This window comes from Drosophila pseudoobscura, chromosome 3 (assembly GCF_009870125.1).
Source record: "Drosophila pseudoobscura strain MV-25-SWS-2005 chromosome 3, UCI_Dpse_MV25, whole genome shotgun sequence".
NCBI lineage: Eukaryota > Metazoa > Arthropoda > Insecta > Diptera > Drosophilidae > Drosophila > Drosophila pseudoobscura.
This window is the reverse complement of record NC_046680.1, coordinates 16155703-16175850: the sequence shown is the minus strand read 5'-3', so window position 1 is coordinate 16175850 and position 20148 is coordinate 16155703. Positions and strand designations below refer to the sequence as shown.

Genomic DNA, 20148 nt, shown 5'->3' with positions numbered 1-20148 from the left:
AGCATTTAAGCTCAATTCTCGACCACTGACGTCAATGGGAAAATCAATTAAAGGGGCATATGTTGCAAGACGCATGTCAAGTTATTGAAGGACCGCTCATCAGGGCTAGGTCCTAGTTAACGCATAAGTTTCGACTCGGTTCCCTTGCTCGTGTTTCAAGATATTCCAAGTGCTCTGTGCACATTCTCTAATACATAACAAAATCTCGTGGCTTGGTGCTTCTGCTTCTGTTCCTCCCAACACCGATTTATATGACTTTTTTGTATATTTATTAGGTCTGCGAATAGGTTTTTAACTATTTTTCACGTTCCTAACACCATCCACCGTTCTTAAATCGGGATTTTATGTTAGTGTTTTTGGATGAACAATATAGAATTGTTGATTGGTGCTATGGACAAATATGAGTCAGATGGTATATGTTGCGTATCAGGAAAAGTGCAACCGCTGACACTGAGACACGATTATAACCATTGAACGGCTTTTTATCGGCACGGATCCAGATTCAAACCTAATTCTTCCAAATGAGTCAAATAGTAGTAGACCCTTTAATCAATTTCAAGTTCAAACATGGCACACTCCGAGTCGTTTCGTTTGGCCATACTATTGCTCAATAGACAGTAAATAGTCGGCACGGCACGCATTTAGCTCTACTACAGCCCCCTTTCATCGAGTCTTGGATCACGTTTCTGTGTGACAACATACATATACATATGTACAAAGATTGTATAGTACGTTACGTATACGTCTATACTAGTTTCAGTTTAAGTTTTAGTTCCAGTTTCACTTTCGTTGCAGCATCTCGGGCCACTTAGTTGTCAACTCTGTGTGTTGGCTAATAGCCAGCGCTGCCACGCCCTGTCAAGTCAAGCTACCAAGAAGATTAAATAAGTAATAGGCGTCCGGTACTTGTGAGTCGGCTTAATCTGTTCAAATCTGCGCGCACGATAACAGCCAAAGCAAAGGCCAATCGTAAACTGATTCCGCACTTCCAGCTAAGTGTTCCGCAGACCCCTGGACAGAGGTGGTATCGTACCGGACCATTGCACTCGCCAACTGCTGTTCGGCTTCGGGTGGCGCTGGCTTACATAGAGCGTGCTTTAATTACAGTCTGGCTACCCGTTCCCATTTCCTATTTGTATGCGCAACCTGTCGCCTGCGTGGCCCACGCTGACGCCCGCAACTGGAAAACAAAAGTGGTTCGAACCCGTATTGAAATCTTGGAAGCACGCACCAGGCCAGGCGATTAGAGACGCGCAATCGGATTCGAATACTCATAGATTCACTTGACGCGGCCACGCTCGAAACACGTATGGGCCTAGTCGGCTCTGGCGTGAGTCGGGAGACCAGCTAATGATCCAATCCAACCCGTACTCTGTGCACATTGGCTTTCTCAGATTTAGCCACGAGTCCGAGTCCGAGTGCGAATGCGAGTCCGAGTGCGAGTCCGAGTATACGGTGACTTTTCCAGTTTTCTTTCTTTTGATCTTGTTTTCTCAAGAGACCACTGCTTTGATTTTATTGCGATTCTGGTTAGGGCTCAGCTAATTAAATAACGAAAGTGATGATGATTGATGCGAATACAAATAATAAGACCGACGAAGCCTTGAAGCCAGGGCTAAAGGTGGGGTGGGCTAAAGATCATCCATCCCTTCGATAACCATTTGTTTAATCTCCCAGTAACAGCAAACCAGTGAATAGTAAAACCAACAAATAACCGGTTACGGATAATAGTTTATTTCTATTTGAGTGCTACGAGTGTTAGGTGTCGGCATCGGGCAGCAAGCCCTGACCATGAAAGCCGGAGTCTGAGGCCATCTGCCTCCGCCCGACATCAGAGGCTATAGGTGGAGCATATTAGCGTGTTACCCGCCAGGGAAATAGCAAATTGCTATAATCTTGCCCCACATCGAGCTGGATTCTACAAGTACGAGATTTCATTAATTACCCGTTCTCGCCATAAATAGATAATGGCTCTGGACTTTGGTTAAGTTTGCTCAACATTATGCCCGGCAAAGCAAATCGAAACGAAAAAGTGAATTGAAGTGTTTCCAAATGAAGCCCCACCAAATTTGAAGTCACGCAATGATCAAAGCTCAAATGGAACTGCACCACAGCACAGCACAGCACTCCCTCACTGCTCACCTTTTTCTCCCAGTGCAGATACAATTGACTCGAACACCATTCGGGCTACGGCTTCATACAAATCTCATTATGCACGAGTGCTTAGCGCATTCCTTTTGATATTCCAATGGCCTTTCGACTCAGCTCATATTTGACAATGGCAGCATCTTATTTTTGCGACGCATGTGAATAGTACAATGAAATGTATCCAGCCTTGACCTACGCTCTGGGTGTACTTTATGGAATTTCCCCAATTTTGACGAGAACTCATAGTACGAGTACATGAAAATACACACATACTATAAAGCGAAGCTTAAAAATGGATAGGTGTTGTTGCAAATAGTTGTTGGATACGTTAATGACATGATGGATTACTTGACGTCTAAACGCTTAAAGAAGGAATCTACAGCTGATTTCATGGGTATTTGTTGAAGTTCATACACAAAAAGTATTGGAATTTCTTCCCCAAATATCCCAAAAGGCATTGCGACCAATATTTAATATAAAACATCCAGCCAAAGAACACAGGAAATGTCCACAATTATTAGTGTATAATTTATTATTAAATATGTTATAAAATTTGTTTATCGTATAAAATATACTCTTACTCTCGTTTTACCCCCATCTATGTATGTATATATACATATATTTAGGTATATAAATATGTATGTGTATGCGTGTATATAGAAAAATTACAATCCACGATGGTATATATGGTATTGTTGTTTCCGTATTCGCTTTTCACTATTAGACAATTACAATTTTTAACTGCAACTCTTTATTTTATTACAATCTGTCGCTTGATTTTGGTAGATTTTCCTTATCTGCTTATAATGTATACATATATATATATATGTATATATATGTACCTAGTACACATTTATATTTATGTATGCATGCTATGGGTGAGAATGTATGAGAAAATGTTTCTCTATCGCGAAGCAAAATCATATATAAATGGTTTAAGGAGGGATTTTTGGTAATCGTTTTCTCGTTTGCTCTAGATTTAGTTTATTCGGTTTAGTCTATGTTTAAGTAACTATGTAAGTATTTAATGCATATGTATGTATGTATGTGGTTAGTATGTTCATGCTTAGCTATCGCATCGATTTTGGTGTAGATCTTCTGTGAAAAGAAGATTTTCCGTCTTGATCCTGATCTTGATCCTATCTACTATCTAGTACCCTTCCTAACATATATACTCGCATCTATATGTTCATTTAGTATTTCGTATGCGAAACCAGTATCTGGCTTATCTTTTATTTCTTGTTCGATTCTGTTCGTTCCTGTGTGCATTTCTGTTTTCTTCTGTTCCGTTTTGTTCTGTTTTTTATTTGAATGATTAATGTTTAGAATAAAGTTAAACTGTGACATTGTCCCGTTTCGTCTTGTCTGGTCACCGTTCAGGTTGTCGTCTTGTCTAGTCTCGTCTGATCTGGCTTAAAGTTTAAATTTGTACTCGTTTTGTACTCAATTGCTCCATAATTATAACATATGTTAGTATTTATGTGTGTATGTATGTATATTCGAATTTTGGAGGTGTCCAAAAAATATCTTTTAGTAAAGGTAAATCAATTTGTATTGCCAAATTAGAAATGTTTTCGATTCTAAATACAATAATGTTGATTTTTGTTTTTGTTTTTTTTTTTTGTTGTTGCATGTTCGAAGTTTGTTACAAACTTAATTGCTAAATGATCTTGACAAAATATATGTATGTATGCACGCATGTACGATATACGATATTTATGTATATGTATGTATTGTATTTAGTATAAGTATGTATAGATCTTTCTATAGTTATGAAATCATTTCTCTGCGCTAACCGAGAATTGCATTGTCATTAAAAAATTTGACTCAAAATTGTATTTTGATATAAGAGTTTATTTCTTGTTGCTTTAGCATCGATTTCTCAATCGATTTGTTATAAAAAGTTTCTTTATAAATATGTTTTCGTTTTGAATTCGTCTGCTTCTTATTCTTCTTTTGTGCACCTCATTACTTTTGTTTTTTGTTTTTTTGTTGTTTTTGGAAATCGTTCAGTTCAGCTCAGCGGTGTTTTGCTTGGCCGCACATCTCGAAGGATCTTTAGTCATTAAGTCAATTGTTTTGAGTTTCGCTGTTCTTAATTGCTAAATATGTACGTAATACCAAAAAATTTGAATACCTGATTTAAGTTTTGGATTCGTTTTTAGTATAGTATACATGTACTATACTTTAGTTAGCTATAGCTACGTGTATATGAGCAATTTCGTTTTGCTTAAGGTGTTGTTGTTGGTTGGGCAACTTGTTTTTTTGTTTGTTTTTTTTTTTTTTGGAATATGGCGTTTATTTGAAAAAAATACCTGATTGCAAGTTTAATGTAGTATTTTTGGTATGGTATGGTATGTATTTATGTTTTAAAAATTTTAATTAACTATTTATGCGTAGGCTCTTGTTTTGTGTATGTATGTGTATGTGTGTTAGTGTATAGTGTCTTTATGTATGTATGTATTATTTGTTACGCTCTTTCGTTTTGATTCTTAAGCCTTTGGCAAATTGTTCAGTATTCTCATGACTTTTAGTATTCCCATCGTGTTCTGTTTAACATACTTTAGTACTGTACTCTATAGATCTATAGTATATATGTATAGTATATGTTTAAATGCTTTTTATTTTAAATTATGGCATTCTGTATTTTCTTACATCTCAATAATTGGATTCCGTACTCGGTTCGTTTGTTTTTTTTTCTTGTTTAGTGCAATTCTTTTTTTTTACACAATTTCTAAACTGTGGCTTTTAGAAAACGGCGCTCATTTGTAATGATATAAGTATTTGTTCTTTAGTATTTGTTTTAGTAAACCTCACACAAATAGTATAAAATATGGCATTCTCAAACGTCTCGCTAGACGCTATACTATATGCATGGTATGTATATATGATATATATACTATATACATATATCTATGTACATATGTAGGTGTGGTCTGGCGTGAGTTGTTGTTTGTGGTGTGAGTGGTTTGAATGATTCGATCTGGATCACAAGAAATGAACGGCGCGTCAAGGTATGTACGATTGAATAAAATGAGGTGAGGTTGTGTCATGTAATGTTATGGCAATTTCGTGTGGGGCTCGAGGTTCGAGGCTCGAGGACCGAGGATCGAGAGGGCTGCCTAAGCTAAGGTGTAAAATAATTACGATTTCTATTCTATATAGCTCTATATAATAGGTTTCCCTTTGTTCTGTCGTGTATATATGTATTGTATATGTATAAATATTGTATAAGTATATGTTTTTGTTGCCTGTGCTCTCGTAGAGCAAGTGTGGCATTTTTGCATCATTTTTATATTTTAAGTGTATTTTTAGGGATTTTTTTAAATATTTTTGTTTAAGGGGTTTCTCTTGCTTGTTTTTTTTTTTTGCGCATTTTATGCAATGTTGCTTTATACGTGGAAGGAGTGTTAGCTATATATCTCTCCCTTGCACACATTCTGGTACTATCTCTTTCACTCTCTCTCTCTCGCTCTCTGTCTCTCTCTTTCGCTCTGGTTTGATCAGGTTCTGAATCCGGGTTGAAACACAAATACATATAATAGAATATAACATAAAAATAAACTAAGTAACTAAGTTGGCTAATACATTTTAAGCGCCTTTCTAATCACGCATTGCAACTAATGCCAGGTGCGGTGCCGGGTATAGATCCAGGCCCACCCAGGATCGGTTCTAGTCGGTTCTATGTGTGTACTATATATTTGCTATTAAAATCATCTCACCTCTCTTCGACACAAAATTCAGCTAATCCATGCATTTACCTTCTGTTCTGGCTGCCCTTTTCTTAAGCTTTCATTAAGTATCATTTTACTTGTTTTCTTGTTATGTTTTGTTTGCGAGGAACATGTCACCTAAATGTGTATTCAATACGCCCATATATTGCTCTGGATTTTTCATATGCCTGCCCTACGTCACGCTAAATCTACTAAATGCTAATGAACACATTGAGTCAAAAATTATGATAATTTTTTTCGTTTTTGTTTCCTTTGTTTGTTTTCGCGACCAACCCCTCCCCTCTTGTTTTATCATCATTCCTTTAGCTAACCCCTCTTCTATCAGCACGCTCTGCTGATGCTTCTGCTGCTGCTGCTGCTGTGAGTACCCTGTGGGGGGAATCATTACAATCCATTACAATCCGAAATCCCTGCGATGAATATAGGATGAAATGAATGTAGGTGAATGTCAGTTAAACTCGGTTTAGCTATGCCTATAATGATTCATGATGCGACCGTGACTGTATGTGGATCTCTCTATATATAATATATATATATATATTATATATATCTATATGTATATGTATATGTTGTATGTAAGTATGAGTGTTATGCTAAGTTAAGTTACTTTACGTTATCAATGTCATTGCAATTTGTCTGTGTGTTTTTGTGATTTTCATTTCACTTGTTTTTGGCCTCACCATATATGGTTCTTCAGTTGGCTCCGAAATTGCGGTTTAGTTAATCAGTCTTTGTTAAAAGTTCAACCAAAAGTCAGCGGGTTTCCTTAATATTTGTTCTTGTGTTTCTTTTCTTTCCTTTTCTTTACTTTCGTTTCGATTTCTTTTGTTTTGTTTTGCTTTGTTTCCTTTTACAAAGTTTCGTGTACTCACTTGCTCAGTCTCAATTATAAGAAATTATTAGTAAAATAATCAAAAAAATATTTTAAAAACCTATGTATGTATGTATAAATGAAAAAAATATCTCTAAACGGAACTAAACGAATTAAGATAATAATACAAACATTAATACCATGCCAAACAATTCGTCTGAAAATTATTTTGTAGTAACTCTTGTAGAAACAAAAATCTTATTTAGTAGTTCTTTCAGCTAAGCAACCCCCCATAAAACGCACTTCCCCGCTAATGGAAGAGTTTTCCATTCCACTCCATTCCTTTGCTCCTCCGGCTAGAAAACTGCTTTTCAGTCTAATTAACAGGTAGTAATATTTTCATCTAGTAATTCTTATTGTTGTGTCCTGCTCTGCTCTGCTCTGCTTTCGTCTTTTACTAACCCCGCGGATCCTTCACCAATTAATGTTGTATATGTATATATCTCCTATGTCCCCTAACCAACTGCTTTTGTTTTTGCTGCTGCTGTTGCTGTTGGTTTTCGCTTTAGACCTAATTGGTTGTGTTGGGTTGGGCTTTTGTATATTCGCTAGATACATATTCGCATACAGATATTTACAGATGTATAGATATCTGCCTCTGTATCTGTATCGGTACGGTATACATATGTGTAATTCGTATTGTATTGTAAATTACCAAATCGTAACCATAACTCTTAAGCATTATCGAGGTAATCGTTGTAGCACTTATGCTAAAAATTTTTTCTAATTTTCCATGCTCTCAATTCTGATTTTCTCTTTTTGTTTTTTAGTGTTTCGTTCTTTGTTTTGTTTTTGTTTTTTTCTTTTTGGATTGGATGTCTATTACGCTAACGTTTAGCTCTTGTAAATGGTCTAAAAAAAAGATTGGTATTCGTATTCCCCTCCCAGTCCAGTTGTCGGCTATAAGCTTATTTAGAATACGTGCACAAACCGCTTGTAAGGGTTAGACCCTTCTTTGGAGTCTGGCGACAGTTCTATGAGGAATACGATGCGGCCGTCTGGCATCATGGCCACATCGCAGGTTCGATCCTTCTCGTCCAGCGTCGGTGGCATTAGCGGATTGATGGAGGGTCGCACTTCGATCTGTAAATAGGATATACATAAATTATAATCGGTCGTTCAATCGTGTAATTCAAAAGAATGAAAGATGATTGTATGGATAGCCACTTACATCCCACATAAAGTCAAGATTTTGATTGAAGACCAGGATGCGTTGATTCTTGGAATCGGCCACTATAATGCGGCCCTCGTCGTCACAGCACAGGCCCGAGGGCCTATTGAACTCATGGAAGCCCGAGCCCTCATGTCCCTTCACGGACAGAATCTGTAGAATAACGTATACAAGTCATAAATATTCATTTCTATATGCGCTTGCTCAAGGGTACTCACGTCGTTAATGTCAGGATCGATTAGATAGAGGCAATGGTTGTCAAAGTCGGAGACAATGATGTTCCCCGTGGGCGTATAGCAGACACCGCGGGGCGAGGCGATGCCCTTAGTCTGGCCATGGTTGTCGAACACAATCTGGCGTATGAAACGTCCCTCGGAATCGAACTGCTGGATGCGATGGTTGCGCGAATCGGTGACCACAATCTGGCGACGCGAGTTTACTGCCACATCCCACGGATACTGGAACTGGCCGTACTCCTTGCCATAGCTGCCGAACTTGAGCAGGAAGACGCCGCTGGCCGTGAAGATCTGCACGCGATGGTTGTCTTTGTCCACCACAATGATGCGATTGTCCACGTCCACACAGATGCCGGCTGGCAGATCGAACTCCCCGTTGCCCACGCCCTTGCGACCGAACTTAAACTTGAGCGAGCCGTCTGGATTGAAGACCTGCACACGGTTGTTGCGCCGATCCGAGACCAAAACATGGCCCATCTTGTCTACGCACAGGCCCCACGGTCGGCTCACCTGCCCATCCTCGTGGCCTTCGGTGGCAAACGACAGCGACAGCGAATTGGAGTTGCGCACCTTCACCAGATCCATACAGCCAGGAATCGCCTGCGTCGTCCGAGGGGCGCTGAAGTGAAGGCCTGGGGAGCTTCGCAGTCCGTTCAATTCCCAGTCCAGGGCTGCGCTCGACATGCCGCAGGCGCTGCCGCCACGGGGCTGCATTATGGGCGACGGTATGCGGAAGCTATTGTCCCGCAGCAATGGCCGACGCACGTTCGAGGATGCTACGCTCAGGGGATTGTTGGCAATGCTGCCGATGCCAAAGGCCAAGTCCATTCCATTGCCAGGACCTACACCGCCACCGACACCGACACCGCCACCGACACCGACACCTACACCGACACCACCACCGACACCGATTGGATTGACACCTACACTAACACCAGCTCCGACTCCTCCGATTCCCACGGAGGCGGCAGTGACGGCATTCACATTGGAGACGCTGGGTACGATGCCGCTCGTGCTTGTGACGATGGGCAGGTTCTTATCGTCGACAAGTATGACGCCTCCCTGGTTTCGGATATCCTGCAGAAGACTGTAGTCGGGTGGCGCAAAGGCAAAGACCTCCTGCTTGGGCTGCAGGTCCTTGTAGATGCCGGCGAACTGCTCCATCTGGCGCTGTCCGTTGGTGAGCTTCATCGCGATCTCTATCTGGTCCATGCTCAATGCGTTGTCCGCCACTTTACTGAGCATATCGGAGGTCTCGGAAAGGCCGGCCAGAGCGGACTTAAGTCCCGCCATCTGGTCGTGGAGAATGGCCAGGCGGCGCAATCGCAGCTTCTCCACAAAGTCGAGCAGAAAGCGCTCGCGGTCCTCGATGGCAATGATGAACTGACGGAAGGCCTTCCGTATGTTGTCGCTCAGTTCGCTGCAGTTGCGTTCGATGAGACGGATGAATGCCAGGGCCTTGTCAATGCTGCTCTTGATGCAGCGCGTCCCCACTTGGCTGCTTTCGATGGCGCCCTCCAGCTTCTCCTTGGAGCCGACCATGAAACTCTGAATGGATGCGTAGCTGTGCTCCTTGTGCTCGTGCAGAGTGCAGCACTGGCACACCAGCTTGCGGCAGTAGTCGCACACGTAGCGCAGCATCTCGTTGTGAATGTCGCAGATGAAGTTGGAGCTGGGCGGCGTGTGGGCGTGGGTCGAGCTGCCGCCTGTGGGCGAGGCCCCGATGGGCGTCGGCAGCGACACGATCGAGTGGTTCGAGGAGAGCGGACTGTTGCGGTGCTCCCTCAGGCAGTCGTTGCACATGAACTCGTTGCACTCGAGGCAGCGTATGGAGGCGCTCACCTCGCACCAGCCGCAGCTGATGCTCGAGTTGTTGGAAGACTCTGGAGACATCTTTGGGTTGCTGCGCGGCCCGCTTCCAATGGGTCCGATGCTGAAGTCGCCATGTGTGTCCAGTCCGCCAAGAAAGTTATTGATAAAGAAGTCCGTGCGTGGTGGGGAGCTGCACAAAAGCAAAATGATTGTTAGCACTGTAACTACTGTACTGTTCTGCACTGTCACTTACCTCTGTCCCACATTGGGCAGCAGTCCGACATTGAGGTCCCAGGCGGGGAAGGACTCCAGTATGCCTGCCAGGAGGCGCTCGGAGGAGTTGCTGGCGTTGCTGCTTACACTGCCGCTGCCATTGACAGTCGAGGAGGCAACTCCGTTGGCGCTGGCCGTATTGCTGCTAGCCATTTGTTGCGGAACCGAATTGTTTGACAAGAGTTCCATCATAAGATTGTTTGAGATCACTTTTCTAACACAAGCGTAGTCGTAGGTGCAGTTTCAGGCGTGGCCCTTTGCTGTCGATTTGTGACACTTTCACGCTGAAAATATCGTCGCGAAATAAAGAAATTTTAATTGAATTTCCTAGACGTTTGTATGTGACAGAAATAGTTGTGTTGCTATTTGTTTTTCGGTTTCTAACTGCGTTTGGAACGCGCGAGAGACGTTGTCAGGAGACGGGAGGAGGCAACGAACTAATTTGGCCACAGCCGTTGACGTGCATTAAGTAGCCCGAAGAAAGGCAGGGCAAGACAGCCTTGAGGATCGAGCCTTGAGTTGCAGCTGCATCTGGGCCTGCGGCTTAGGTAGCCCGGAAAAACTCAGCCTTTTCGTCTTCGATTTTCCTGTCCTGTCCGTCCATATTGTGCCTACTTACAACGCGCTGATCCTTGATCCCTTTTCCTCTATGCCGTCCCAAATTCGTAAAACGAGACCCGAGCAGATGTGTGGCGCGATCTGCAGCAGCACAAGCAGCAGGTCAGATTTGTTTTTGCTTGCCGTGCATCCTTAAGATACATATGTATGTATATGTATGTACATTCGAGTTGGTCCTATTATGAGATATCCCGCTGTCGGCAAAACTCTAGGAATTGGAATTTAGAATTCGCCATGCGTATCCCTATTTATGAGCCCTATTGTCTTCAAGCAAACCCAAAATGGCGCGCAATCCATCGATTTGCGTCTAGTCCTGGCTGTACTCCCGTAATCCCAAGTTCCTCATAGTCCCACTCCACCCCCACTCCTACTCATTTTGTGCAAGCTTGGTAACCCAAATAAAGGAGACCAGACCCCACCATCCCCCAAATAAACCGGAAAACGCAAAAACGGGAGAGTGTGGAAAGGAATTGAACTCAACCCACCCTCATATACTGTGCAGTAATCTCAAATCTCATTGCGTAGTTCTAGCATTTTCCCGTTTTCCGACCCCACCACCATCACCACTTCTACCCCCTCCCACTCACCCTCCTGTTCATGCTCCTTCAACGCGCTAGCTAGCGGCTTTTTGTGGATGGAAAACCCAAAAGGAAAACGCAATAAAACGACGAACGAACGACTGGTTGCCATCTTCAAGACGGGGCTATCCACGTCGTACGCCCAATCAACCGACCCGACCCGACCGACTTTCATCCCCTCTCATGGTAACAGCCGGACGAGGAGGAGGGGCAGAGCAGCATTGGAAACGGTTACATTTACACTCGAAGAAAATAGGCCGAAAAGGAAAGATCTTGTTTTGTTTTCTTGTGGATATTTGGTAATTTGAGTTAATTTATAGCATAACTTCAAGGGTTGGACGAGGGGCTAAGCAAATCCAGTTTGGGTGGCTTTTGCTGGGTTGCTATCAACGAAAGAAGGATAAAGTAGACTCTAGTTGGCCTGGTGCTTCCGATACATGCAACGCCCCGGAATGGGATGCATTTCAAGGATATTTTTGTGCCGTGTAGACGAAGAGAAACTACCCTTGTCACCCTTGAACATTTTCCATTGAAAACGGGTCTGTCGCAGTCGCAGAGCCTCAGAAAGTGGAAAAAAACATGACCAAGAAGTTAAAGTCCTTTCACAAACAGACACACCACTACAGGGACACTTTCATATCCGTGTGTGTGTGTTTGTGTGTTTGTTTGTTTGTGAGTGTGCGGATACGACGCAAAAACGTGATGGGATGGGGATGAGGGTTGTATTTATACAAGAAGTCTCTCTATATCTCTCTACTACATACATATGTAGGTGGTTCGTTTGCGTTCCTGCGGCACACACACAGAAAACAGAAAAACGAAAACTGAAAATCCATCGAGATGTAAGAAATCTTGAGAATCTCGATATTTAGATTTAAACGAAGTAAAATCAATATTTTCATTCAATTCAAGGCAATAGTTTATACATATCATTCTGTTGACAATAGTTCATATCACCCTCCCACTCTCTGCACCAACTACAGCACTCTCCTCTTCTCCGTCATTCGTACACACCTTTTTCAGCAGCCTCATGCAAGCCGCTGTGGAACGGAACTGCACACCTTCAATGGGTCTCCGTCTCCGGCCCGACACAACCGACACGACAAAACCGAATTTGACTCGTCGCTGATTCCCAGATTGTTTGTCAATTAGTTTTGATTCGATTCGGGAAAGAATATTGATTCTTATTCGCGATTTTTCAGTGGTATTCTTTGCGATTTTGTGTTATGCGAGATTCTGTCGTTTTTCGACCGAGTCACCCAGAGATCTTATGCGTAATTCGCTTGCCCGTGCACATTCATTCGCTCCGACATTCATGTATTCCTTTTTCCGACTAAAAGATACATTCGACTAAAAACACAACAAATACTGTGTCAGCGCTTGACTCGCTCTCTCTTTCTCTCTCCCTCTCTTCGTGTGCGTGCTGCTCTTTCTGTTCTGTTGCTTTTGCTTATTCTGATTCAGATTCAGATTCTGCTTCTGTCTCTGCTGCTCTTCCTCTAGCTAAACAAAAAATAAAATAAAACAAACCCCAAATGTATCTCGCAGATAGTTTTTGATTTTGATGTGCGCGCGCAATTCCTCTCTCACGCTCTTTTTTGCTTTTAACATAGCCAGCACGCACACCAGTGTTGCGAGTTCAGCTTTTTTTCGTCGAATCTAGCGCGCAGCGGGAAATCATATTTTTCGTTTTTTTTTTGACGCACTATTTGGATTTTCCCACCTCCACATTAAACTAATTAAATTATTCTAGCCAAAATCCATAGTAGATACCTTCCCTGCAGCTTTAACTCACTTTAAAATACATATTTAATCATCCCAGCTGATCAAAATTCTGCAATTCCACTTCTGATTTTTAGATTTTAATTAATTAATTCAAAGAATTTCATATCGCAGTATATTATTATAATAGTACTATTAATTTTGTTAACTAGTTTTTTTTTCTAATTTTTGTAGCCAATCTAGCTTTGTTTTAATCAAAAAAGTATTGTCGACACTGACGCACACAACTCGGGTCTTCTGCCTCTCTCACACTCTCGTTCTCTCTCTCTCTCTCGTTGGTTTATGCTCATGTGCACATTTTTATCTTCTATTCATTTTCACTTATGCCGCAAAGAACTGCAACCAAATGCACCCCACATCCAAGAGGGTAGTGCCTGAAGTTAATCACTAGCCAACAGGGAACGAATAGAGGATCTATTTTATGAAACAGTTACATCAACTTACTAATAACTTCGCGCTAGGGACGACCCTTAAAATGCCGATTGGATCATGGCGTCTGTTTTTATACAGGGTACTCGTGGGAGTAGAGGGGTATATATTATTTGTGGAGATGCATGCACCGCACAGCAGGGAGAAATTAAATCCAAATTTTAGCACTAATGCATCATTTAGTCTCTATTTTTCTACACTATTTCCAAAGTCACTTGGGAAGATGCGATTGTACACTCACAATATTGCTTCACTTTCTCAGATCCAACACAGAAAACAGGATATCGATGCTATCGATATCGTTGAAAAACGTGTATCGTGCTCAAGCCGACAATTATTTAAGTACACTCTTCCCGAATTTAATTGCTGTTCCTAAATTTCAGTTGGGTCGACTACGCTTTGAAATACCCTCGTGTAGCCGTATACAAGACATCAAATAAAAATGTTTCTTTTCTTATTTCAAAATTTGCGCGTCCATTGTTCGTTCTATTACTTTGGCGTGCGTGTTTTTCACTTGAAGTTTTAGCCGCTCGTTGCGCGTGGTTTTGTTTAGTTTTCCGAATACTTCTGACCCACTTAGCGTGGCGAGGGACTAGGACTCCTCGAAATCTACAACCTTCACGCTCAAACTGGATGCAAACTCTGTCGCCGACGCAGCACTGACGCTGCTGCCCTTCTGGCGTGCTCATTATTGTTTTTGTTATATGCTTCTTATCGGTGGGCATAGCCGAAATGTGGTCCCGTTTGTGCATCTTGCCCTAGAAGCGATCGTTTTAACCTAAAATCAATTAAAAAATATTTGCATAAAGCTAAACAAGGTTATACATGTTCCCTTTGGACAAAGTGAATTTGCTGTTTTTCGAACAAATCCAGCTTCTTTCATATATTCGATATAAGAAAAATGTTAGAGTTAGGGCATTACAAAGTCGTGACCGCCGCCGCAGGGAGCTCATAGAGAGCGAGAGAGTAAACCAAATTGAGAGAATTCTCTTCACATTAACGGCGCATGTGTGTGGCGGGAAAATACTGATGGAGACAGACACCACCGGCAGAGGCAGAGGGCAGACAAGAGAGACCCAAACACCCTTAAGGAACTCGTTTTGCACTGACAAAAATTTGTAGCCCCCGTGTTTCCTTCCTTGGCTGCAGCACTATTATCGTATTAAGCCCGATGTTTCAGAGAACTGCGGGCGGCTGATGCAGGTCGCTACCTGCGCAGGTGCGCCCGGCCAGGGCAGGAGGGACAGGTAAAACATGAGGTTATCCTCCGACACAAAGACAAAGAAGCAGGACGATCTATCGCTATGTTGAATGTCTATTTTCTGTTCGCCTGTAAAAGTACATATGTATGTATGATACGGGTCTATGAATCTTAGTACACAAGTGTACATTTGATGTATCTGCGTGAAAGGTCTTAAAACGAGGGCAGGAGTACTGATTACATGCTAAGTATGAATGCAGATCCACAGTGTTATTCAGTCGCGTGCTTATAATACTGTAAGCTAAGCTTAAAGTCTACAGAGCCAGGCTAATAGATCCGAAGCCGGCCGCCTAAGATTAGCCAAACTCCAACTCTTCAATGAGGACATTCTGGAGCTTCTGGCGCACACGTAGCTTCCGCCGCTCATCCAGCTTCTGCAGGAATGGCATCAGGCTGAGCAGAAACATACGATCGGCATCGTCTTGTAGCTCTGCCAGTGAGGACTCGGTGTTGGTGGCTGCATCCATGCTGATGTACTTAAAGGGCAAATTGGATGTCGGTGACTGTGATAGCGACGGCTTCACATCGGGCTCCGTCTTCTGGCTATTGTTGGAGGTGTCATTGGTTGTACACTTGACATTGGAGCTGGACAACTCCAGCTCCTCCTCATCGTCGTCCAGCACTTCGATGGTGAAGAGACTTGGGTCCGGCGTGTTTATAGTCTCGCTGCGCTTTGTGCGGTCCTCCTCGTTCTCCGAGGCAGCATCCTCGTCAAAGTCGTCGTCATCCTCCTCCTCGGGGGGGCTGGGCTCCAGTTTGATCCGCTTCCTGTCCGGAGGCTCAGCCGGAACGCAGTCTCTGTCCTCGAAAAAGGAACTGATGTCGGAGAAGCTTGGCTGGTGCAGCTCCGAGTCGTAGCTATCGCTCAGCTCACAAATTGGCTCCGTGGCCACGGCGGGTCCGTCATATTTCTCGTCCAGTATATTGTTGTTCTCCGTCCAGTGTCCTGGCGGGTACTTCTTACAGCTGCTGCGTGTCTGTCGCATGATGTTCTCGTGGACGGCGTGCTCCATAAACCGCATGTCATTATAAAAGCGCCAGGTCGACGGCGTTTCATTGGACAGATTGTTTCGGATGTATACCTTCCGAAAGTTGTCCCTCAGATGGCCCCACTTGATCCGGCATATGTCCGCTAAAGAAAAACGAGAGAGCGGGGGTAGTTTTAATGCCACTGAATGGAATCAAAGGGGTAAGGGCAGGGAACGACGGCGATCGTGATTAAACAGAGTTGGCATGTCTGTGTGGGCAGCACCAAACATCAAGCCACATACGAACATATGTACATATGTATAAGTATGTAAGCGTGTGTATGTACATACATGTATACATACATACAGCCATATAGGAATCTGGGCATTGGCATTGCGATACCTCTCTCCGTCTCTTCGCTCACCTGGCAAATTCACATCCTGGCCAACCTCAAACCAAATTGGCGTAATGTCGCTGCGCTTTTGGCCACTCACGTTGTTTCGCAACCAGAGCATGGGCCTGCGTGAGACAGCCGCAATGAGACGCTTCACCGTCTCAATTGGCAGCTTGGCTGTGTTCGTGAAGGCGAAGGAGGAGGAGAACGCGGGCGGCGAGGCCGAAGATGATGACGCATTGTTGTAAGCTACCTCCATAGTGCCGCCGCAACACAACATACACCATACAACAACGAGTCCGAATAAAGCGACGCACGCAGCTCAAGCGCTGAAACGGCACTGAAAACTGAAAAATACGGGTACGGTCCAACCAGTTTACGTGCCTTTTGGCTCTCAGGCGATGGCAATGCGAGGCAATGGCAATGGCGAAGGCGAGTCCAAAGAAAACCGAGAAGAGAGCGCAGGCACAACGGGCGCACAGCAACAGGCTTTGCCGCAAACTGGCATCAGCAATATTGTCCGGATGTAAAGCTTCCGCTGGCAGCTCGCGGCGGCTAGCTGGCAACGCCGTTGTCGGCTCGTATTTGTGCGCTTTACGGTTGTTAACTCTGCGCTGTCGTATGCATTGCTGTGGGGCCGTATCGAATCCAATGTGCTCTGCTCCGTCCACTCCCATCCAGCCAAAGCCAATCACCTCCAAGTGAACAGTCTGCAGCAAAACTAATACAACAATGCAAATCGATACAATCGGACACTGCTGAGTCCTGCAAAGGGGGTGACACTCTGATTAGGCTCAACGTTGCGCAGCACGCCCAAAACCAAAGTCCTTTTCGGGCTGTCGTATATGCTTACACAGCGGAGTGTAGCGTACTTGTTGCGCTTTGTTTATTTTTATCAAAACTGGATTTTACTACGGTCGGCTGGACTGCATGGAAATGGAGATGGAGTGAACGTAAAATATTCACGCTACGGAGCGCTGTCGGAAAAAGAGAGAATACGCACACACAAGAATGTACATCCATGAAGCCCCATCTTCGGTTTTCACGATCGTGAGCCTGGGCCCTGGGACGAGTAGTATCTCCAATTGGTGCTGCCGTTGTCTGTCTGTCTGTCCGTCCGTTCTCTCCTCGCTCCCCGCTCTTGTGCCTGTGTGTACGTACGTTTTGGGGTTCGGCTCTTTTTCTCGTGCTAAGCTGCTAGCGAAAATGCAAGTGAAGCAAACATGGCAATTGGCGACTGGGTTTGTTTATCAGATGTTGCTTGTTCGTTCTCGTTCTCTGGCTTTGTGGTTATGTTTCAGGCTGACATTTGATCCTCGAAGCATTTTATTTCTGAAAGAGGCACCTCCAACGTCTGACCACTGGATGCAATTTAATACCGTAATTGACCATTTCCACGAACAGTTTGCGATCCAAACTATCGACGTACACCTACGCGTACAATTCACAGACATTTAGATTACATTTATTGACACATTCAACGAAACTTAAGGATTGAGCGAAAATACAAATATTGTATACATACGAGTACATATGTACGTATATAATAAGCCATAAGTACTCGACTCCGGAATCTATTAGGACTTGTAACAAATAGACATTCATATGCGCTTAACATTATATTAATAGTTATGAGAAATATCGTTTTAAGAATCTGGAATAATATATGTATATATTGTATCCTACACGTACTGGATGTACATAAACGTACGGTAATGGATTACTTTTTGCTTAGTACTACGCCTTTCTCTGCCCTGCCTGTTCCAGACGAAAGCGCCTGCGCTCATGTCGGAGCCTGTTCCTATGGTAGCTGCCGATTTTTCCTAGAACTTTCCACGCATAAGTCTATATATGTACATATGTCACTTAGATGGTAACCTGGTTTTCTTCGTTCTCATTATCTTCTTCGTCTTCCTGGGTCATGGGTGCGGGCGTTCCACGTTTGCTACTTGCAGTACCAGCAGCACCGCTCGCCGGCTGGCCACCAGTCATAATGGAGTAGCTCTTCGACGTGGGCTTTCGGGGGCAAGTGGTAGTGCTATCTTTATCCATTGCGTGCTCCCCATTGCTGTGCCCGTTGCTGCTGTGTGGGGAGCAGCTGCCGTTGCTGTTCCCGTTCCCGCTTCCATTGCCATTGCCGTTTCCGTTGCCAGTACCCGCTTCGTTAAGGAATGCATCCATGTGATCGATGGTATCATTCAGGGCAAAGCTCTGGTCCCGGCGTTCGCTCTTCTTCCACAGGTAATAAAACTGGACCAGTTCGCGCATGGTTCTTGTGCGCACCTGAAAGACCCCAACCATCCCACTAATTAGTCGCTAGGAGACGTTGAGCAGTCTTTTACCTGATTCTGGCGTATCTGATAAAAGTCCTTGCCGTACTTATGTATGCCCTCCTCAAACTTGAGGCACTCCTCCTCCGACCAGCTGCTCATGGTGTCGCTCAGGGGCAGCACATTCAATCGTTTGCGCCGCAGGGCCTCATTGAAGTCATAGCCGCACTGGACCAGTAAATGCAGGGCCTGCTCGTTGTCCTTTACCACGGACAGAGACTCGCCGTCGCTGGCAACATTTGGCGCTGGCAGAACTCTTGGCGGAGCTAACGGGGCGGGTAAAGCTACGGGCTGCTCGTCGGTTGCCACAACTTCCACTCCCTCTTCTAGCGGTGGCAAGGCTCTGGTCTCTTGGATCTTTGCCAGATATTCCTCCACTTCCCGTTCTGAGACTTGACTCGGCTCCCATATTAACAGATCTTCATTCTCGTACGGCAATATATCTCCATACTGTGAGAGACCATCGGGAATATCAGCTTGGTAGTTCACTCCAACCATGATAATCTTCCTCGCGTCATCAGATTCGTTATCCGACTCTTCGTCGTCGTAAGCTTCAACTTCTTCGAAGAGCTCCTGAAGCGGCGTGACTGTAATTAATATTACATAATGAAACCTTCAATCTAGCAACTAGACCGCAGCCGAATCTCGATACTTACATCTTTCGAGTTCTTCCAGGGGTCCGATTAGGGGCGAACTTGCTCCGAAGGACTCATCTGGATACAAATCCAGTAAATGAGAGCGGTGCTGTTTTTTTGCGACATCGGGCGGTAAAATAGCCTGCGGTTCATCTGTCTCCATGGGACTCTTATTTCGCTGAGAGCTAGACGATGTGTTCTCTTCCGAAGGGTCAACACCTGGGTCCTGCGGCTGCTCAAGGAAATCATCGACTTTGTCCTGCTGTGCTGCAGCGGCGCAGGATGTGGATGCGTGGGCAGTTTCTGTGTCTAGCTCCTGGTACTGCCGCTTGGTGGCTCGTCGCCGCCTTGAGCCGCCGCTCGATCGCTTCGAGCTGCTGGCAGCGGGCGAGGGTGCCATACTGTATTTGGCCAGCAGCTCTTCAATGGGCATTTCACTCTCCTCCCTGAGCGTGGCAATCTCGTCATCCGGATTGTGTGCCTCCAAATTGGCCAGCGCCTCTTCCTCGTTCAATGTGGCCTCATCGTCAAAGTCATTCACCATCATGTCAATGGTGGGCTCGAACGTTGTATCCGCCAGCGAGGACGTCGGCGACATTGGAGCCTGTACGCTGGTGCTTGTGTTATCAGAGCTGGTACCTGGCGATTTGCGTCGTTCCCGCTTTGTGGGCGTTAGTGTAAGTTCGCGTCCCGCCATTGTGAGATCGCTGTTTAGCAAGCTCCCAGAGTCCGCCGATGCCTCGGAGGCACTATGTGACGAATGTTCTGACGATTTGCCACACTCCATTCTTCCTGTATGGGGCTTTTACCTTTCTGTTGAATTGGCTACCTCTGCTCTGCTGCTTGTTTGGCATTGCATTGGCAGCCTCTGGTCACACTGTGATAGTCCATTTACACTGCCGCGCAT

The 20148-nt window shown here is 44.3% G+C and overlaps 4 protein-coding genes and 1 long non-coding RNA gene across 6 annotated transcripts; 1 reads left to right on the top strand and 4 right to left on the bottom strand.

Annotated features, from left to right (window-relative positions):
- Window positions 1-413: 413 nt before the first annotated feature.
- LOC117183674 (uncharacterized) lies at window positions 414-1721 on the top strand. Its single transcript, XR_004468808.1, has 2 exons — window positions 414-728; window positions 779-1721. It is a non-coding gene; the product is annotated as an uncharacterized lncRNA (long non-coding RNA).
- A 2051-nt stretch (window positions 1722-3772) lies between these two features.
- Window positions 3773-14335, bottom strand: wech (tripartite motif containing 71 protein wech). 2 transcript variants are annotated; one of them, XM_001361371.5, is made up of 6 exons: window positions 13894-14335; window positions 12456-12791; window positions 10226-10529; window positions 8143-10162; window positions 7925-8077; window positions 3773-7836 (listed from the first exon to the last, which is right to left on the bottom strand). In XM_001361371.5, the coding sequence occupies exons 3-6, from the start codon at window positions 10435-10437 to the stop codon at window positions 7666-7668; spliced, it is 2556 nt and encodes an 851-aa protein (XP_001361408.4). In that variant the 5' UTR covers window positions 10438-10529; window positions 12456-12791; window positions 13894-14335; the 3' UTR covers window positions 3773-7665. The 2 variants fall into 2 exon arrangements, with proteins under 2 accessions (XP_001361408.4, XP_004444350.3); XM_004444293.3 differs by lacking the exon at window positions 12456-12791.
- Window positions 14336-14947: 612 nt separating this feature from the next.
- Window positions 14948-16649, bottom strand: Coop (Corepressor of Pangolin). The gene is made up of 2 exons (XM_001361370.5): window positions 16307-16649; window positions 14948-16045 (listed from the first exon to the last, which is right to left on the bottom strand). Exons 1-2 carry the CDS (start codon window positions 16554-16556, stop codon window positions 15210-15212), a joined length of 1086 nt encoding a protein of 361 aa, XP_001361407.3. The 5' UTR covers window positions 16557-16649; the 3' UTR covers window positions 14948-15209.
- LOC117183530 (uncharacterized) lies at window positions 16599-17586 on the bottom strand. Its single transcript, XM_033377587.1, has 4 exons — window positions 17280-17586; window positions 17130-17202; window positions 16649-17041; window positions 16599-16605 (listed from the first exon to the last, which is right to left on the bottom strand). The coding sequence occupies exons 1-4, from the start codon at window positions 17293-17295 to the stop codon at window positions 16599-16601; spliced, it is 489 nt and encodes a 162-aa protein (XP_033233478.1). The 5' UTR covers window positions 17296-17586.
- Window positions 17587-17725: 139 nt separating this feature from the next.
- Window positions 17726-20131, bottom strand: LOC6898693 (mesoderm induction early response protein 1). Its single transcript, XM_002138662.4, has 3 exons — window positions 19263-20131; window positions 18619-19193; window positions 17726-18559 (listed from the first exon to the last, which is right to left on the bottom strand). The coding sequence occupies exons 1-3, from the start codon at window positions 20026-20028 to the stop codon at window positions 18143-18145; spliced, it is 1758 nt and encodes a 585-aa protein (XP_002138698.2). The 5' UTR covers window positions 20029-20131; the 3' UTR covers window positions 17726-18142.
- Between the last annotated feature and the right edge of the window lie 17 nt (window positions 20132-20148).